Below are 15,065 nucleotides of genomic sequence, written 5' to 3' on the forward strand. Positions count from 1 at the left end.
AAATAATAATAATAAAATCTAGAACAGCCTCTCCCCTAGTTGCTTTCTCCACTTGCTATAATAAAAAGTTGCTTCCACAAACTTGTTGGATAATCTATCTTGTGCTATAAGCATTTCCCAATGGATGTCTGGGTAGTTGAAGTCCCCCATCACCACCAAGTCCTGTACTTTGGATGATTTTGTTAATTATTTAAGAAAAGCTTCATCCACCCCTTCTTCCTGGTTAGGTGGTCTATAAAAGACCCCTACGGTGACATCCTTATTTTTTACCCTTTTTATCCTTACCTAGAGACTTTCAGTAGATCTGCCTCCCACTTCTATTTCTACCTCAGTGAAAGTGTTGATATACAAGACAACACTTCCTCCCTTTTCCCTCTTCCTGTCCTTCCTGAACAAGCTGTATCCTTCTGTAGCAATATTCCAGTCACATGAATCATCCCATCAAGTCTCTGTGATGCCAATTATATTGTAATTGTGATTATTTACTGTTACTCCTAGTTTTTCCGGACTATTCTCTGTCCTCCTTGCATTAATATGCAGAAATCTAAGATGTTCATTAGATTTCCCATCTGTATTTCCTCTTGTCTCTCCTTTGCCTCTGCATTAATTGCCAATTTCCCCCTCAGATTCCAGCCCTTCACCCAGGTCTCCATGTTCTGGACTTACCTGTGGACTTTTGTATCCTGCACCCATTGAACTTAGTTTAAAGCCTACCTCACTTAGCCAATCTGTTACATTGTTCCTTAAATATTATCTGTACAAAAATCTCAATGATTATGAATCTTAATAAGTTATGTGCTTTCAGTACAGACCTCACATGCTACCCTTCACAAATAAATATCATGAAAATATTGTATTAGGTGTAGTGAGTTTGTCAGGGCTAAGAAAGGAGTAGCTTGTAAAGAACAGTGAACCTTGAGCCAGCTGGCACTACTAGACCTCTGTTTTCTGAGTTCTGTGGAATGCTGTGTTACTTCTGGAGCGAAGACTGATTTGAATTGATTCCTTTTACTGAGGAAGGTCCAGTACTGAGATTCTAGCAATAATGCGCCCAGTTCAGTCATTGCGTGCAGAAGTGGTGATTACTAGAAAAGCTGCTTTGATAGTTAAGAACAGAAAAACCGAAATAATCAGTTCAAACAGTGGTCTGGTATTTGGACCCAAGACTAGGTTTAAATCTCAAAGGGATTCAGAATTCTCAGAGAACTAACCAAAGGCCCTGCCCTCAGAAATCACTGGGGTTATGGATAAGGCACAACCCAATGTTGCTAGTTAATATATACTACTGAGGAAGTAGATAAAAGAATGCTTTCTGAGTGAGTTAGTTTTATGGCCGCTTGTAGGTTTCAGGGGACCTTTGCTGATCTTAGATATTTTAGTTTGCTCCATGCTCTAAATTTTGGTTGGATTTTATAGAGTATTTGGAATTTGTAGATTGTTTAGACTTGGAAGGATTAGATTTCTATTGCTAATATCAGTAAATGTCAGTTTCACCATGCACACACAAAACAATAAATATTTCCATTGATGATGATTGAAATTTACATATAGGCAAAGTAAGAGAAATTCTGCTTGAAAACTTATTAGTTTGATATTAGTTTCATTACTAGTTAAGGATGTTTATTTTGTCAATATCACATATCAAAATATAGTGTGTTTTAAGAGTTATAAAGTTTTAAGCTTTTGAATCTCAACATCTACTGTCATTAAATAATAGTCTGACAGTAGCCCCTCAATTTCCCACAACTGTGAAAAGTTAAATGGATTTAAAAAAATGTAAAAATGCTAAAAATAACATCAACGTTATCCATCAAAATTATTTTTTTTAAATCTAATTAGGCCAAGCCTAATTATTTTCTTTAAGCCAGTAAGGTTTCCATTTCTCTAGAAGGATTTCATCAATTATTTTCACTAATTATCAATCACCTAGCAGTCTCTTTGTGTCCATATGTTTTAGAGGACCTTTCCTTAGAAAATCTGCCCACTTGAAGGTTGTAAACGGTGTCCTGGAAAGAACAAAGTGGGAGGAATCATGTCTAGGAAACTTGTTGCCCAGGTCTAGGAGAGGGTGGCCTTCCTGCCTGAGTTATAAAGTGAAAGGAAGACAAACTTTTCTTTGTCAGTTAGTTTTAACAAAAACTTTGGACTGTTCTCTCATCCTTTTGCTTCCACAGAACATCTATAAATCAGTATTGAACTTCCATGAAATATAGTCCTCATTGTATTCAGTGTTTCATTATTTGTTTGAGGGGATTAACTTTTAAAGTGTGATTCAGGGTACAATTACCTCCTTTCCTAATCTTGAATGTACAGCCCAGAAAGTACATTGTACAAAAAAAGCCGTCTTTATTTTAGAATAAAAATATAAACACAATCTTTTTTGTTTCCATCTCAAGCAAATTAGAAAAACACATTAATATTCCTTTGCTCCTTCCTCCACTTGATCTTGTTACAATATACTTCATTTGATAAATGCCTTAATTTGACAAGTGGCATATGTTTGCATATAAAGAAATTTCTTTCTACATCATACACAAGGTATTTGTGCCTCAGTGTTGCTAATTTTATTCATTATTGTATGTCTGGTATTTTAAGCAGTACACAATGTAATACCTTGTTATATATCTTGAATAAAAATTAATTTTTAAATAAACATCCTTTAGTCACTACCTCTGTAGGATTCAGGCAGACATCGCAAATTACACAGTAATCGGCAGGTGTTGAAACATCTATTTTGAGTATTCACTTGTTTTTAAGTTACACATAAACTGAAGCAAACTTGTCTGCCATGTTATAAAACGTATCTGTGAAGTAACTTGTAATATTCTTTCTTTCCTCCATAATTATCGCAGATTATAATTTCAATTGAAAAAGAGCAGGTTTGGAAATGTGATCTGAAAGGATTTGGCACTTACATTCCAGGGCAGACACTATAAATGTGTATAGAAAACTTAGGGACCCTTTAAACCCTGTTCATGCCCCACAGCCATATACCTAAAGGATCCCTTTCATTCAGACAGAAGGAGTACAAATATGGTAGTATTGGTGTAGTTTAAAGAATAGATTGATGTATATCAAGTACATTTTTCTAAAGACTCCAGTAATTCACGTACAGCAAACAGTGATTTTTAAAGCTTAAAATATTTTTAAAAGATGATGCAAAAACTTCATTAATTCATCCTTTAATTTTATGGAGTGCAAACACATTGGCGATTAAACTACTTGACAGTATCCCTTTAAATCAATCATCACCCCAGAATGCAGTCAAAAGACCATAGCAGCTTTTGCAAATGCAGAATAGTAAGTGTTCAACATCTCACTCATACTTGGTTTTCCTTCACTACAGCCCCTAAAGCTTTTGGGACATCTTAATACTTACAATGTGGATTAACTTTCTAAGAGTAGAAAACTAGTGGCTTTGAGCTGTTTTTTTTTTTTTATTGCTCAGGTTCCTAAATGCTGTTCTTCATTAAGTGTAAATGATCAAAAAAAAAAGTCCTGCACTTCAGTGTCATTCTGTTTATCTAGGTACTTATAATGGCCACTATCTCTGTAGGATTAGAGCACCTCTTAAATATTGTAATAGAGGTAATCTCTCTTCCTTCCCCATAGGTAGAAGTGAAAATTTGAATAGATAGTACAATTATTCAACTATTACAGGTGGGAGAGAGAGATGGGGATGGGTGAGAAGTGCTTGTGGGAAGAATTCATTTTATTAAGGATGACTTTTGCTTTTGGTTCTGAATGCTGCAAGGCCTCTACTAATTTAACCTTCACTGGTTTTGTGTTCCATTGTCTATGTCCAGCTCATGCGCTAGATCTATTGCTAGTATTTTATAGTGGCTTCTGATATAATTGTACAGTGCCCTGAATGTGCTGGCAAGGAGGTGGCAAGAATCTTTATAAATGTTGCATTTTTTTTCTCTAAAGGTGGAAGAGATGGTGAAGAATCACATGACTTACTCTTTACAGGATGTAGGAGGAGATGCCAATTGGCAGTTGGTAGTAGAAGAAGGTGAAATGAAGGTAAATAAAACTGTTGTGCAATATTTTATAACATTTTTGAATTTATATAACATGTTACACTGAGATCTCTCTCTATCATGTTCATACTGATACAGACCCATATTCTGATACCTTTACTCCACACACAGTTACATTGATTTAAAACATGACTAATGGAGTAAGGTACTACTGATGAGATATACAAGGATAACCATTTTACATCTTTAAGTACACACAGTATTCTTTATAACTTTATACGAGACATTTCATTCCTTTGCAGAGGGAGGTCACTTTCCTTTATCACCCTCTCGTCTTGAAGGTCCCAAATTAGACTGGCTTGGGCTAGCAGGACTGAGAATCTACCCCACACTAGCCTGCCATGGACTAACTGTCTGGACTGTGCTGACACGCGTTAACAGTTTTTGTTACTGCTTTTTCATCTAGTCCTCATTGAAATGGAACTATCTCAAGGTGCATTAACAAACTATTTTTCTTCAAATGGTTTTGCATATACATACTTATGCTTCGTGGTGCCTTGCAGTAGAACCTTCTTCTAGCAGTGTCAGCTATAGCTCTGTCACATCCCTCTCCTCAGCAGCACTGACGTTCTGAGGACAATTCCACACGGGGCTCAGTTCCTTCCAAGCACGTGCCTGGAAGGATGTGAACATTTTGGATGTCCCCAGTTTCAAGACCATTTTTGCCTTCTCCTGTTAGGAAGAAGAGGCCAGAACACATTATGCTTCCCTCTCCTAGGATCCCTATAAGGTCCCCACGAAGAACTGGATCTCCATACTTCCCTCTGGATCCAGTTATCCCCAGTGCATTCTGTCCTGGATCCAGACCTTGATCTTTCCCAGGAGGAAGACAGAAGAATGCAGAGACCTGTGGCTCTGTTTGTACCACCCTGTGGTCTACCACCTTCAGGCATGTTCCCAAACCCCCATTGCTGGGAAAACTGGAAGTCCTGGTGCCTTATTGTGGGACACCTCAGGAATTTCTCAGTTAGCCTCTGTGTGGGTGGAGAGGTAATGTTTCATCTGCAATAGATCTGACAGTCCAGAGATCCTCAGATCTGGCCCATCTGGATCCATCAAAATTATGTACAGTGATGCCTGAAATGCTGTCAGGAGGAAGAAGGCAAGGAAGTAGCTCCCTCTTTGAGCAGGACCATTTGGAAACAGATTGTGAATGCAAGTTATCACTGGATGAACATGTGGGGGTGGCTTTGGCCTCCTCTCCTTCAAAAGACCCATGTACGTAGGGTCCACATGGACAGTTAGTCCACAGCAGGCTAATGCTAGTTCACACCCCAGCTTGCTGCAAAATGTTCATGTGTACAAGCCCCTCTTCTAGATGTAGGGATCTGGATATATTTACCTCTGGTGTCATAGAATCATAGAAATTTAGAGCTGGTAAGGAGCTCGAGAAGTCATTGAGTTGAGCCCCTGCGCTGGGGCAGGACCAAGTAAACCTAGACCATCCTTGACAAGTGTGTCCAACTTGTTTTTCAAAGCTTTCAGTGATGGGGATTCCACAACCTCCCTTGGAAGCCTATTCCAAAGGTTACCAACCCTTAAAGTTAGAAAGTTTTTTTCCTAATATCTAACCTAAATCTCCCTTGCTGCAGATTAAGTCCAGTACTTCTTGTCCTATCTTCAGTGGACATGGGGAACAATTAATCAGTGTCTTCTTTATAACAGCCCTTAACATACTGGAAGACTGTTATCCAGTCCTGTCCCCTCCTCCTTTCCTCAAAACTAAGCATGCCCAGTTTTTTAACCTTTCCTCATAGATGATATTTTCTAAAACCTTTATCATTTTTGTTGCTCTCCTCTGGACTTTTTCCAGTTTGTCCTTAAAGTGCTGTGCCCAGATCTGGACACAGTACTCCAGCTGGAGCCTCACCAGTCCTGAGTAGAGTCAGACATTTACCTCCAGTGTCTTACATGCAACACTCCTGTTAATAACATTTCTACATCAACTGAATAAGATAGTTTGAGAGGGTTCTTGTTCCTCATTAAGGCTAATAAGTTCTGTCTCAGTCATACATTTGACCTCTTTATGGCTCAAAGTGAGAAACCTGAACTCCCTGTTAGACTACCAGTAGACAGTCAATTGGCATTGTTTTTCAAACTCTTTCTAAGAGGAATATACAAACTCTGGATTTAGTTTAATAAGCATAATTTCTGCTTTTTTTGTGGTACACCACTACCCCGATATAATGCAGCCCAATAGAACATGAATTCGGACATAATGTGGTAAAGCAGTGCTCCGGGGAGGGCAGGGTTGCGCACTCCGGTGGCTCAAAGCAAGTTTGATATAACGCAGTTTCACCTATAACATAGTAAGATTTTTTGGGTCCAGAGGACAGCGTTATATCGGGATAGAGGTGTAATTGTATAGTGAAAAATAGACATATATGACATTCCCATTTCATAACTCCTAAGTTGCAACTTTTTTTCCTTTAAGCTTTAGGAAATATAATTATTGGTGTTCAAGTATATGTATCAGAATGTTAGTTAAATAAAGAATACTTTATCATAGGCCTTCACACTGTGTGCCATTAACAAAAAAAAATAGTTTGAAAAAGGTATGCACACACAACCAGATGAAACAAACATTTGGTTTATGTGCTGAGCTTTAAACATTTGTCCCCAAAGCTCTATAAACGGCTAAGGATTTTAATGAGTATTTGCACAAAATACACAGTCAATTCAGAGCTGGCTAAAATGTGTAAACTGAATGGCATGCTATTCTGTGTCTTGTCACTGCATCAGCTTTTACTGTTTGAAAACAACTGTTTTTAATGGTGAACCTTAAAAAGGAAATGAAAATTGAGTTAACTCTATTAATGTGTACTAAATGCCCCCCAGTAACCATGCTCAGGGTTGGGACATTCACCGTTGCTTATTAAATGTTAGTTTCCAGAAGCAGGCTTTCCTCTGACTTGTCCTTCTTGTCTAGGGCACCTGCTCTCAGTTTAAGGCAGTTTGCAGCCTTCAGGACCTCTTGGACTCCTCACTGGTAGTGGATGTGCAGATAGCCCTGGTGGGGGGTGGGGGAACACACCCATTTTCATCTGTAGATGACCAGAAGATTTCTGGTGAGTCACCAGACCTGGCTATGTGATCCATGGATTCATGACCTCCAGGCATAATTAATGTATCTCTTACTATGAATGAAGCCAGATTCCCTGAAAAAACTCTAAACTAGTACAAAATGCAGCACCTGTTCTAAGCAACACAAGTTGCTGTGAGCGAAACACCGTTGGGCTCATTAGCTTCTTATTGAAAAACAGAATCTAGTTTAAGGTCTCTGTCTTGATATTTAAAGTCCATGAAACTTGCCTTGACTTCTGGAGGTCATTTCCCCATACATATCCATGACCTTCCATTGGGATCTTATTCCACTTGAAGAGTGAAAGTGTTCTTCATTAGGGGGAAACTCTTGAGCATAAGACACAGAACTCTCGCAGGAATGGAGCCAAGGCTTTGAACTTTCTGCCAGAGGTAAAAATGGCCACTAACCTCAACACACTTAAATAAATGTAAATTTATTTTTGACTTCACTCACCCATTGGTCCCTGTCTTTTCTGGGAGAAAAAAATCCCAAACCTTAATTTTCATCAAAAATTTACTCCTACCTGTTACAAAAGGGATATTTTATCTTTAGGTACTTGGGTGGCGCTCAGATACTATGGTGGAGCAGATGTCAATATCAGGATTTGAATGGACAAATTTCTGTTTAAGTGCTGTAGAGTCCTCAGAAGTTCAAGTTCACTGATATCCTAGAATGCTTTATTCTGAAAGGTCACAAATACCACAAAATTGGAGGGCAATATTTCTTTAGCTCTGAAGGTGCCTCTTATTAGATGAAATACTTGTTCTAATAATTAAGAAAGGTTAGAAAAACATACCATTTATAAAAAATTATAACGGACTGGCTCAGTAATACAGCGAAATATTCCTGTATCAGTGACTTCCATGAAATTCTGCAAACCTGGAATCAGCCATATGGCTTCATGGCGCTTCCTGTATAGTGTCTAGCCCAGCGTGATCCAGATTGGAGCACATAGATACTGCAGTAATTTAAATCCTATACTACCAACTTTTAAAGATTAAAGAAAAACATCTCTCTGGTGAATATCCTAGAAAACCTGGTTAGTGGGGACATCCTTGTCAGGTCCTCAGGTAACACTGAGTGTAGTATAAGACAGGGCTGACTCTGGCTTTCTTTTTTCTGCAGGTCACCTGAGCATTTCATGATATATTTTGAAATAACCTTTTTCTTGTCCCTTTCTCTCCCTCTCTTACTCCCTTTAATTCACCAAGTTGTAGTCAGATCTGCGGTAACTATGGATTTCCCTCTGCTGTTAGGGAAGTCTTTAATTATTTCTTTTAATCTTAGTACTGCATCCAGCACATTTAGCATGAAAAAGCAATCTTGCAGAATTTTTCTCTTACCCATTTAAGCACTGGATGATATTAATGTTCAGCTTCTTTGATTATCTATTTTAAGCACTGAAATATTTCCTTCCTAAACATAGCCTTTGTATAAAATATTAAACCATTCAAATAGCATGGTTTAAAAAAAAATCCATTTTGCCTAGGTTTGTCAGTCATTCTTACTGCTGTTAAATGGATTGTCAAATTAGATTCTCAAGATGAAGCACAACAAAAATTCAAAGCAGTTTTGGTTTTTTCCACTGTGCATTTCTTTTGTGCTATTTTGTATTTGCCCAAAGGTGTACAGAAGAGAGGTAGAAGAAAATGGGATAGTCCTAGATCCTTTGAAAGCCACACATGCAGTCAAAGGCGTTACGGGACATGAGGTCTGCCAATACTTCTGGAATGTTGATGTTCGTAATGACTGGGAAAGTAAGAAATCATTTTTTTATTTATTTATTTTTTTTAAGTCATGGCTGTTGGTTTGAATGTTGTTTAAAATCTTTACCTATTTTATGTATATTTGTGCTTGTACACTGATCTTGATCTTTTATTTTTAGCAACCATTGAAAATTTCCATGTTGTGGAAACTTTAGCAGATAATGCGATCATCATTTACCAGACACACAAGGTAATAATATGTTACATTTATATAGCACCTGACTTCCAGAAGGATCCCAAAGCACTTTATATATAAACTGCCAGTCACTAAATATAGTCGCCTCTATTGTGAAACATTGCAGCTGTTTAACAGCACTATACAAAAGTTTAGGACAGGAAGTGAAGAATTCTATACCCAATTGCAGTTTCCTCCATTTGGAATTTAACAAAGATGGCAGAATTATCACTCTTAGCCTTGCATGTATGTCATGGAGACTTTAGGGTCCAAGCCTCTTTAAAAATAATAGCACTTCCATCATTAGTGTGTCTCCTAATGCCATGTTAGAGCATTGGATGCTACTGACCCCAGGGAAGAGTCCTGAGTCATTAAGACCACTTCCTGTAACACTTTTTATCTGAGGTAGTGCTGACCATAGCTGACCCCACACTGTTTGAAAGAACTGACGAGGTTAGTCTGAACTGATGTGTTACAAGTACAATATTCATTTTGAAATCTTGTTTAACTAGTTCCTATGCAAACATTTGTCAGGATGCTTGTTCGTACTACATGCTACCGACAGAGTCTGGTCTGAACATTTAATATTAATAGCTTCTGATTACTAGAGATGAGTCTGAATCAAAATCCTGAACAAACTTTAAGATGGCTGAGATCTAGAAAAAAAATTTTTTTCTTGGGCCAACTTTACCAATAATACACTTTGCCTGAAAGCTACCATGAGAGAATAATATACTATTTATTGGGTTGTGTTGCAAGTCTAGCTGTATAGTATTATGAAGCAACCATTGAAAATTTCCATGTTGTGGTTGATTAATTGCCAGTATTTCTACAAAATATCAGGAAAGTGGTTTCTGTAATGTCACGTTTTATCTTGTAATTATTCTGCTTCTAAAACTTTTTTTTTTTTCTTGGAAAGTGGCATAGTTTGTCATACCCTCCTTACTGTTCCTACATAATACATTACTGAATCAGTGGTTCTTGCCATTTAAATGTTACTTACTGTTCAAACTATGGAGTCCTACTAATGGTGGACAGGTTTATGTATACATATACCATGGGGTTTGGTTTGGTGACTCAGACACCAAACCATACAAAACCTAGATCTGATATTGGAAAACCCTGAAGCAGCTGCCTATACTTTTTATCGTTATAGGGTGACTGACCTGTTGTGTGAGGTGGCACATCATCTCTTTTCATAGAACCCAAAAAAACGTTATCCATTTTTTAAAATCAGACCAAGAGAGATGGACATGAGCAGAATAAATTTAGCACTGGAACCAAACATAAGAATGCTGGAAATAGCTTATATCCCATTTCAAATATTTTGAAAAAGGAAATGAATTATCAACTGTTATCTAGCTTGAAGAAACTTTCCACTTGATTTTGTCAAACTTGAATTTCTCTACAATAATATGGCTATGGCCATATAATTTTGCCAGATTTGTAATTGATGACTTTAGGCTGACATCTGAGCAGTAAATATTTTAACTTTTTTTTTATTTTAATAATCAACTACTCTCTCCCTGTAGAGAGTGTGGCCAGCTTCTCAGCGGGATGTGCTATATCTGTCTGCTATTAGAAAGATACCAGCGTTCAGTGAAAACGATCCTGAAACTTGGATTGTCTGTAACTTCTCTGTGGAACATGATAGTGCCCCTGTAAGTAATTCCTCTGAATGTTATCAAACTGTGCTTTCGGAAGTTTTTTTAATCCAAAATCTTAAATGCATCACAATTCATGAAGCTGTCACCTTATTCTCTTCTAAATACTTCCTTAGAAGTCCACCTTTGCCGTGATGCCTGCAAATCATCACTTTCTAGTATTGGTTAGACAAGTGGAGAGCTGTGCTTTTCAGTTCAACTCTGTTTTTTTATTATTTCCCTCCCCATTCACCCTTACTACATTTCTTCTGCTTCATCCAAACGTCATATCCTGTCTGACACCTAGACTGTAAACTCTTGGTGGCAGAGACTGTCATCTTTATTACTTGTTTGTGCAGTGCCTAGCACAAATCTTGATTGCGGCTCCCAAGCATTGCTGTAATGTAAATAATTAATATTTTGACTTTCAGATGTTAAAAATGCCGATAGAGGAAATAAACTTTGCTTAATGCTTATTAAATGTTTAATTTCTTGGCAGCTGAACAATCGATGTGTTCGTGCCAAAATAAACATTGCTATGATCTGTCAGACGTTGGTGAGCCCACCCGAAGGGAACAAGGAAATAAGCAGAGACAATATCCTATGCAAGATTACATATGTAGCTAATGGTACGTACAGATTTTCCAATACAGCGTTTTTACATTACTTCTAGGGGTTGTGATTGCTGGCAAAAATAAAGTTCAGTGTTTTCTACTAAACTTATTTTTAGATCAACATCTATGAACCAGCTGTTAGTCTAAATCAGAAAGATGTAATACAGGTGCCACAGTCACCAATAAATTCAAACAGTCACTATGTGATTGGTTGGGAGAACAGTAGAAACGTCAAATGTGTTGCATCACACAATCGTAAATATAGAAAAAGAAAAAGTGAATATTGGAAAAAAGGCGTTCAACTGCCCTAGTTGAGTTGATTGGTATTCATCATACTTTCTTAGCAGTGTACGTTTATTAATCTTTTGTTGTCAAGTCTGTTATTTCCGCAAACAACCTATTGGCTAGGCTGAGGAGAAGCTGCTGGCAAAAAAGGTGTAAAATCATCTTTCTTTCAAAGTAATTATCCAAAACAGTGGAAATATATTGTGTTTAGCTGATAAACATCCCCAAGCAGCTAGGCTATAGATTTCAGTAGAAATTGAGAGTGACCACTTATGCCCATGCTGACCAAAATCCTCAACAGCCAGATATAACATTAACATCATCAGTAAACTAAAATCCCTATACAAATACACACATTCAGAGGCCTGCTTGAAAAGAGTAATATGGGAACCGTGTAACAGTCTGCCGCTTTTATGGATGTGTAGAACATTTCTAACTAGCCTATGTATCTTTCATGTTTTCCCCATTCTTACCCCCACTATTAAATAGCATAGTGAAGACTCAGTAGTTACCTGCACATCTGAATATTAAATATATTACAGTACTAATAAGAAGGAAAGGTAAATCTAGTATTAAATTACTTTATAATTAGGTTTCATAAATGAAGACACCCCTCCCACCCAAGTATTTTGTGGCAAATTTGATCTGAATTTTGTAGCAGAAACTTCAGTTTTCTAGAAACTTCAAGTTTGAAGCATCAATAATGACCTCCATTTATAAATCTAATGAAATATGAAAATAATTAAATCAGTATTACTTGTGTTAGTGTGATGCTGAACTTAATTTTGTGCTGACCCTACATATTTATTTGTCATTATGCTGTGGGATACTGTATTTAAAATACTGTAACTTCATTATTGGAAGGTGTTGGGGGAAGCTGGAGATTTTGACAGCTGGGTAGGGGATATTTGGGGCTGCATTGGTTCATGTTTGGAAGGTTTTTGCAACCACAGGGGCTAGAAACTTTGTTTCTGAAGCACAGTTGTGCAAAAAGTGGCAGACACTGACAAGTTGTATGGCTCCAGAAAAGAAGTACATAGGACCAAAGAGATCCATTTGGCCTCTGTTTATTATAAAGTATTCATAAAGTCATCAGTAAAACATTGAGAGTGCAGTAGTTGTGCAGGCAAATACAACAGCCATTGAGTGCTCAGCAATAAATCAAATAGCCTTTTGTATAATACATTTCTGAAATGGAAAATGTTGACAAGGATACTGGAATGATCTCCTGTTCTTTCTGAAAAATGCCTGAGATTATAGTCTTCCATTTAGACATCTATCAAAGATGGGGAAAAGAAACTGTTTTAACAGCTTCTCCTAAGGGATGATACCACTAAAAATGGACTGCAAATGGTCTTAAAATCTGGGTTCATGCCATTTTCTGCTGCTTTATGATGCATAAAGAGGGCCTGAAAGATACTTTCCCCGTTTTGTTTTACCTTAAAAATATCAGGAATGCTAATTGTTTTTTCCCAGCTTTGCTAGAGGACCTCATGAATGTCTGAGGATGTGTTTTGTTAGCATTCATCCTAACAGGAGGGTGAGGGAATGTTGAGTTTTAATACGAAAAGTTTAGAAGAAGTGATATTAGTGTTAACAAAAGCAAACGCTAAACAATCTGACTGAAATTCCGAGTTGCTCAGCTTTCACTTTGTAGACTCCTGTTGCCGCGCGACGTGATCCTACAAGAAGATTCATGCAGGTGGACCCCTACATCTATGCATAGTCCCATTGACTTCATTGAGCCCTGCATCGATTCAGTGGTCAGCCCATGTGGATCCTATTGCAGGATCAGCACTACAGGCTTCCAAGCTAGACAGGACATGATTTTCTCACATAAAAAACAAGCAGAATTGTATATAATTTAAAAAACAAGACAAAAAAAATTTTCATGCCTTCATCACACTCCAAAAAGAAGCAAAATTGGTCAAAGCTGATGAGTTGTATTTTCCCATGTGCGTGTCACTTAATGAAGCAACAGCCCTAATATTCCTCTGCATTCCTGATAAGATGTGAATAGTGTCAATTATATACTGCACCTACAGGCTCAGTGTTAGGTGTGATCCCAAATTCTGATCTGGAATTTAAGCCTGACCTCGTTCAGAAGTAAGAGTGCTATTAAGTGACACATTGTGGTTCTGTATAACCAGTAAACTGAAATAGTTCTTTCAATCAATATTAAATTACAAATGTTGAATGTTTGAGTTATAGTACAGCTTTTCTGATGCTCTTTGCTGTTGAACTAGTAATCATCAAGAAATGTTGACTTTGAATGCAAAGGGATGGATAGTCCAATGTTAAACCAGTAATTTGTTTTGTCTACAAATTAGTGTTAAGCATTTACTAGTCCAGCCGTATGCTTGTTTGTTTTAGAATATAGCATTTATCTAGTTTTATCTTTATTTTAGTGAATCCCGGGGGATGGGCACCAGCCTCCGTGTTACGAGCAGTGGCGAAACGAGAGTATCCCAAATTCCTGAAGCGTTTTACATCATACGTGCAAGACAAAACAGCAGGAAAGCCTATTTTCTTCTAGTATTAACAGGTACTTGCTAAACTTCTTGTTGAGTTTTGGCTTCTGTATACATTGCTCTACATACTAAAATCCAGACAAAGAAGCTAGACAGTCTAGAGAGAGGTTTATTACTGTAATTATCACAGCTACTGTGAGTATAATCTATATTTTGATCTATAAGCTAAAGCAATGTTGTTAATAAACCATTGTATTTTCTACATGCATAAAGAAATAATAAAGTTAATACAATTAGTTGACTTCCTACAAAAAATATAAAGTCTTTGTGTAAATTTTAAAAATATATTTTTGCATTATAGGTAATTTTCTGAGTTAAGTGAAAATCTTGGTTTAGCATAGGATATATTGGACTGAACAGTTTGACATATTTATAAAAATGTATATTTTCTATTTTTAGCAAACTAGAAATGCAGATAGAAAGGATCAAGCACTGGCCTTTCCTCAAATAGCTGCCAAAATCAAACCGTTTAGTATTTGGTGTCTTTTAGAATAAGATAATGCAGTGTAATGAGTAGTAAAAATTATGTTAAACTTTTGTAAAAACAGAATGTAGTCATTCAAACTGTAGGAGTTTATCTGGGTGTTTCTTGGGGTGTTGGCCTCCTAATAGTTAAAGCAGGGACTTTGAGATAACATAATAGTTGATATATGTCCATCACAGGATTTGACTGAACAATCTCGTTCTTTTACGTTGCCTAGTTGGCAGGATAGCCATGTTTTAGGATGTGTTATAATGGTTCCAATGCAATCTGAATGGTCGTTAATACTCAAGGGTTCTGGTGGGTATAGTTTTGGGTTTTCACTGTCTTTTTTATAACATATATGTATCCGTGTAGGGATGGGATCTCTATGGACATAATCCAGTCACAGATATAGTTTATTTATTAAAAAATGGTATGCGTTAAACATCAGCAAAAACAA

General features: G+C 37.1%; 1 protein-coding gene across 4 annotated transcripts in view; it reads left to right on the forward strand.

Annotated features, from left to right (window-relative positions):
* Positions 1-15,065, forward strand: part of CERT1 (ceramide transporter 1) — a 179,537-nt gene that overhangs the window by 160,931 nt on the left and 3,541 nt on the right. For all 4 annotated transcript variants that reach the window (XM_032765738.2, XM_032765737.2, XM_075067006.1 and 1 more), the window contains 6 exons: positions 3,931-4,026; positions 8,753-8,885; positions 9,014-9,084; positions 10,602-10,730; positions 11,212-11,341; positions 14,020-14,156. In XM_032765738.2, the coding sequence (XP_032621629.1) occupies positions 3,931-4,026; positions 8,753-8,885; positions 9,014-9,084; positions 10,602-10,730; positions 11,212-11,341; positions 14,020-14,147 (687 nt within the window). In that variant the 3' untranslated portion in view covers positions 14,148-14,156. The remainder of the gene's footprint in view (positions 1-3,930; positions 4,027-8,752; positions 8,886-9,013; positions 9,085-10,601; positions 10,731-11,211; positions 11,342-14,019; positions 14,157-15,065) is intronic.

This window comes from Chelonoidis abingdonii, chromosome 6 (genome assembly GCF_003597395.2).
Source record: "Chelonoidis abingdonii isolate Lonesome George chromosome 6, CheloAbing_2.0, whole genome shotgun sequence".
NCBI lineage: Eukaryota > Metazoa > Chordata > Testudines > Testudinidae > Chelonoidis > Chelonoidis abingdonii.